Source organism: Dreissena polymorpha, chromosome 14 (assembly GCF_020536995.1).
Source record: "Dreissena polymorpha isolate Duluth1 chromosome 14, UMN_Dpol_1.0, whole genome shotgun sequence".
Lineage (NCBI taxonomy): Eukaryota > Metazoa > Mollusca > Bivalvia > Myida > Dreissenidae > Dreissena > Dreissena polymorpha.
The window spans coordinates 69229633-69235719 of record NC_068368.1 but is presented as its reverse complement, the minus strand read 5'-3'; the positions used below and the strand labels follow the sequence as shown (position 1 = coordinate 69235719).

The 6087-nt window shown below is 36.3% G+C and overlaps 1 protein-coding gene across 4 annotated transcripts in view; it reads right to left on the bottom strand.

The window, feature by feature from the left end:
- Nucleotides 1–2650: 2650 nt before the first annotated feature.
- Nucleotides 2651–6087, bottom strand: part of LOC127859075 (uncharacterized) — a 49280-nt gene continuing 45843 nt past the window's right edge. For all 4 annotated transcript variants that reach the window (XM_052396503.1, XM_052396500.1, XM_052396502.1 and 1 more), the window contains 4 exons: nucleotides 5476–5688; nucleotides 4623–4717; nucleotides 3463–3588; nucleotides 2651–2744 (listed from right to left, as the gene is read on the bottom strand). In XM_052396503.1, coding sequence (XP_052252463.1) covers nucleotides 2658–2744; nucleotides 3463–3588; nucleotides 4623–4717; nucleotides 5476–5688 — 521 coding nt within the window. In that variant the 3' untranslated portion in view covers nucleotides 2651–2657. The remainder of the gene's footprint in view (nucleotides 2745–3462; nucleotides 3589–4622; nucleotides 4718–5475; nucleotides 5689–6087) is intronic.

The following is a 6087-nucleotide window of genomic DNA, read 5'->3' as shown; positions in this document are numbered from 1 at the left end:
ATCTTTGCAATATTTTTTATATGTTGCAAGAATAGATTACAGGTAAAATCTTCTTTGATTTCCTCGGATATCGAGACCCTGCATCGTACGCGAAACATTCTTCTTAGCAACGTTGCGATTACAATCAAAGATTAAGCTTTTTCAGTACTTTGGTAAACATTATGACCTGGACAATAGATAGCGCCTCCTATGTGGAAAGAACTAGATCGCAAAGTTATTGCAAACTGAAAATAAACGATAACTCATTCAATACAGTTATCACATGCAGATTTACTCCAGGAAAAGTTAATTAATTCATAAACAACACAAATGTACTAACATGAATGTACTAACAAAACTGTTTTTTTAAGTAATTACGCATTATAATAACACGAAAATAGTTTTAATATCCTTTCCTGGGGCTCTTATCGAGGACAGCAAATGCTACAGCTGTACATTACACCACTCAGACTGGACAGCAAATGTAACAGCTGTACATTACACCTCTCATAGGTTCTTATCGAGGACAGCAAATGTAACAGCTGTACATTACACCACTCAGACTATTGACCTTTATACAGTCATTGTATCGATATGTTTTATACGATAACGTCGTGACAAACACTTATTTTTCCGATTTCGACCGGTGATTATCGATACACAAACGATATTTCAATCGTTTTCAGTTAAAAGTGTTACTCCTGCTTGTTTAAATATAATCTATACATTCTTCAATACATATATGACATGTTTTTTTTTTAATTTAATGCGCAAATCTGTGAACAAGTCCCTTATCAGAGTTAATCGCGTTTTTGTCTTAATTTGGTATTTAATGAATTATTAACTATGTTAGCGATGTTTTATTTCTTGTACATAACTATGGACGATTTAATTCGGTATACAATATGTTAACAGATTATCACGACTGGTGATTTCTTAAATGTTTGTCAATGATTAAAAAAACATTACAGTACACATACAAGTGCGACATGTTAAGTCTGACATAGAAACAGACGCTTGATGAGATGCACGTTAGTTGACATATCGGATTTGACTAAAACAGTGACGTTATTTGTCTTCTATCTAGAAGTTAGAAATGAAAACATAATGTGTATCATTATGCGCATTTTGTTTATAACATCCATTAAATATATCGATTTTTATGCGAGTACTTCAGACTGATGGGCGTATGAACCTCGTTCTGGGAAAACTGTGCTTAATACATATGCGTACAGTGTTGAAACTGTGCTTAATACATATGCGTACAGTGTTGAAACTGTCCTTATGCATATTCGTACAGTGTTGAAACTGTGCTTAATATATATGCGCACAGTGTTGAAACTGTGCTTAATACATATGCGTACAGTGTTGAAACTGTGCTTAATACATATGCGTACAGTGTTGAAACTGTGCTTAATACAAATGCGTACAGTGTACAAGTGTGCTTAATACATATGCGTACAGTGTTAAAACTGTGCTTAATACATATGCGTACAATGTTGAAACTGTGCTTAAAACATATGCGTACAATGTTGAAACTGTGCTTAATACATATGCGTACAGTGTTGAAACTGTGCTTAAAACATATGCGTACAATGTTGAAACTGTGCTTAATACATATGCGTACAGTGTTGAACCTGTCCTTATGCATATTCGTACAGTGTTGAAACTGTGCTTAATATATATGCGCACAGTGTTGAAACTGTGCTTAATACATATGCGTACAGTGTTGAAACTGTGCTTAAAACATATGCGTACAATGTTGAAACTGTGCTTAATACATATGCGTACAGTGTTGAAACTGTGCTTAATACATATGCGTACAGTGTTGAAACTGTGCTTAATACATATGCGTACAGTGTTGAAACTGTGCTTAATACATATGCGTACAGTGTTGAAACTGTGCTTAATACATATGCGTACAGTGTTGAAACTGTGCTTAATACATATGCGTACAATGTTGAAACTGTGCTTAATACATATGCGTACAGTTTTGAAACTGTGCTTAATACATATGCGTACAGTGTTGAAACTGTGCTTAATACATATGCGTACAGTTTTGAAACTGTGCTTAATACATATGCGTACAGTATTGAAACTGTGCTTAATACATATGCGTACAGTGTTAAAACTGTCCTTAATACATATGTGTATAGTGTAAAAACTGTGCTTAATACATATGTGTATAGTGTAAAAACTGTGCTTAATACATATGCGTATAGTGTAAAAACTGTGCTTAATACATATGTGTATAGTGTAAAAACTGTGCTTAATACATATGTGTATAGTGTAAAAACTGTGCTTAATACATATGTGTATAGTGTAAAAACTGTCCTTAATACATATGCGTATAGTGTTAAAACTGTGCTTAATACATATGTGTATAGTGTAAAAACTGTGCTTAATACATATGCGTACAGTAGAAAAACTGTGCTTAATACATAAGCATATGCTTAAATTATTGTCCCAGAGTAGCCAGTGAAAGGCTTATCATTGACGGCATTTACCGCTTTTTTTTGGCATTTTTATTTTAAAGCAAGTCTTCTCTAAAAAAAAATCCTGTCTAGGCGGGAAGTGTCTTCCCTGATTAGCCTTTGCAGACTGCACAAGCTTATCTGAGACAACCCTTTACGCACACCCTTTTCACAGAGCGAGGCTCATATAAAAGGCATTGATATTTAGCAGTTAATGCCGCTCTTGTCACATGTCAATACAGCCCGTGCTCCGTTTGCAATTAAAACAGATTCCATGTTCGACCATTTTCCCTGAAACAATAAAATCACGACTGATAGATACCATTCACAAAAAATCTCACAATAACATCTACATTATTATAAAGTAAACAAAAACAGTGTTTATTTGTGGCCACAGGGAGAAAAGCAATCAATTAAATAAAAGGCATGTTGGCGCGATTTCAATAAGCCTTTTTACCTATTTGAACTTGATTTATATACTGTATTGGTAATGTGTTCTATTAATGTATACTAATGTTCACACTACTCAGATATTTAAATAACAATAACTAGAAATGTGTCCATATGACACGGATGTTCTTCTGTAAAGGTTAAAAGACAAGAACATGAGTATTGTGTGACAAACAATATGAAGCAATAAGTAGAGCACTTATTAACACTTATGAAGAGGTCTTCAAGTGATGATCATATGTGCCAGTTTATTTCCAAGTTCCATTCCATGTGTAGGAGGTAGTTGTGGATGTGTAAGGGTTGTATGTATGAAGGGTTGGTGTTTGAGTGTTGTGTTAGATTTTGGAGTGGATGGCTATGGACGAGTATGTTTGTTTGGGTCGATGCGAGGTATTTGTTTGAAGGGTTGTATGGATGTAATTGCGTGTGTGGGTATCAGAAGGTGTGAATGGGTTGGAATGGTGATGAAAACTGAAATGTTGCATCATTTGTCGCTCGTGATGTACATGTTATTACAAAATAATTTGTGACACTATTTACCATTAAACGGCGTTGTTACCTGCAGTTCTTCCAGCACATCCTGCGCCTTGTCGGCAAGGCGTTCTGGTTGTTTCCTCAAGGCGTTCTGTATGATGAGGAACGACTCCGAGTGAAGACTGATATCTTTGAACGTTGTATCCATGGTCTATTTATGTACAAACAGAAAGGGAAGATCAGATGATCTGGGAAAAGCCGGACTCAATGCATCTGAGTAAAGTGTCCTCCCAGATTAGCCATTGCAATCCGCACAGGCTAATCAAGGACGATACTTTCCGCCTAAAATAGATTTGGTCTGAGAAGAGACGCCTTTACACAAAAAATACAATAAATGTGGAAAGTGACTAATATATCCTTGCATTTGGCATTGTCTCACAGCTGGGGCATCATTTTTAACGAAATATACCAAAGAGAGTGCTTAATTGCATTTGTTCACAAAACCTTTACGTAACACAGTTCGATTGGTGATGTTTTTAATTCAATATCTTTTGCTAACCGTAATTTTAAGTTATTTTTATTTATCGCATGGACCAATTTGTGTATATTTAAACGTTTTATGTTGAAACATATAGGAGAACTTCTTCGGATAATTGTGTCGCGTTATGAGAAAACTGGGCATAATGCATGTGCGTAAAGTGTCGTCCCAGATTAGCCTGTGCAGTCCGCACAGGCTAATCAGGGACGACACTTTTCGCCCAAAACTAAATTTCTGCTAAAAAGAGACTTTCTTTAAACAGAACGGACTGCACAGGCAAATCTGGGACGGCACTTTACGCACTTGCATTATGCCCAATTTTCTCAGAACACGACACAATTGTGTGCCTACAAAAAAGAAACAAAGACGAACGGACATACGTCCATGGTGATTCCATAAAAGTCATCTACCTTCTAGCAGGGGGGTATAGTTATGAAGAAAGATTAGAGTTAGATTTAGATTTAGAGCCAACCCTAACCCTAACTCCATCTACCTACTGGAGGGGGGGTATAGTTATGAAGAAAGTTTAGAGTTAGATTTAAATTTAGAGCTAACCCTAATCTTAACTCTGACCCTTTCTACCTATTAGCGGGATGGGGTATAGTCATGAAGTAAGTTTAGATAGTGTTTAAGCCATGTATGCCTAGTGGACTCTCCCATCCTTCTAAATTGGATCAATTATGCTAGGCATAAATTGGTTAATTTACCTGAAACACGTTAAGGGAGCTATCTATGTATTTCACTAGGTTCGTCATGTCCAATGTCATCTGCTGCAGGACAAGTATGGTGCTTTCTAGTTGTACTGAAATCGAGTGTTTTACCATGTATACTGTAAAATCATCGTCGGCATGAAATTTCGTGCTTTTTTTTTACTTTTTCATGGAAACGTACTTTCGTGGATTTGTGATTTTGGTAAAAAAAAAAAAGGCAACGGTCATTTGTCGATGTGTTTGTGTTAAATTCGTGGATCGGCCAACCTACGAAATCAACTAAAATTACTGTCCCACGAAAATATAATGAGTGTACACTGTATTACTATGCACATGGTACACATTGGTTTTTTGTGGAAAAAAATAGCGGAGTTTTGATTGTCATTTGGTTCTCCATTTGGTTTTACATTAGAAATGCTATTTGTTGCTCAGTACACAGGTAGATTCGTCCGAAGAAATAATTCCTTTAATACCAATTGTACAAAACATCAAAAGTAAAATCACTTATAAACGTCGGCATGATTTTCGTGCACACGTTTATTCGTGGATTCCTGATTTGGGGAAAATGAGAGGAATATGCGTCGGTCTTTTAACGGTGTGGATCGGTCATCCGAGGAAATCAACGAAAATTTTAATTATCTCGAATGTTATTAATTTTACAGTACTTATAATGTCGGAAACCGAAAAGAGATTCATAATTTATCGCAACACCATTATATTTGTTGTATTTTATGAAGTTTTTAGCTCAGATGAAACGATTAAATGTCTGCCATTCAGAATGGTATACAGTTCAACAGTAAGATGTCGTTTTATGTTTTGCTGATGTAGGTAAAGAAGCCTTTACAATCACCTTTTTTGGACTGAAGTCCTTGGATTTCCTGTGCCAAAGCGGATGTTCTACCAGCTGCTGCAGCGTTCTGTTCTCGTAGTCTGTGGGCATCAGTCCGCCTGGTTTGTGCAAGTGCTCGCAAATTACGAGCAGTCTGTCTGCAGTCATCAGCGTCTTTTAAGTTTTTGCCCGCATAGATGACTCCGACCGCTGTCAGGCCAAGACTTAAACCGCCTGAAATAACATATGAGTTGTGCGCTAGGGAAACGGGGATTTATGCATGTGCGTAAAGGGTCGACCCAGATAAGCCTGTGCATTCCGCAAAGGCCAATCATGGAAGCCATTTTCCGCCTAAACTGGATTTTATCTAAGAAGAGACTTCCTTTAAACGAAAAATACCATAAAGAGAAAATGTCGTCCCTGATTAGCCTGTGAAACGACACTTTACGCACATGAGTTAATCCCACATTTCTCAGAACGCTACTCATGTAATACATAGCACTTAAGCTATAAAATGAAACCACCTATAATTACATAAGAAGTAATACCTTGAAATAATATGTCAAGCTGTTTCTAGCTTTTAATGTATTTTCGAAACACATGCATAATTTATCAATAAAAAATCACAACGTA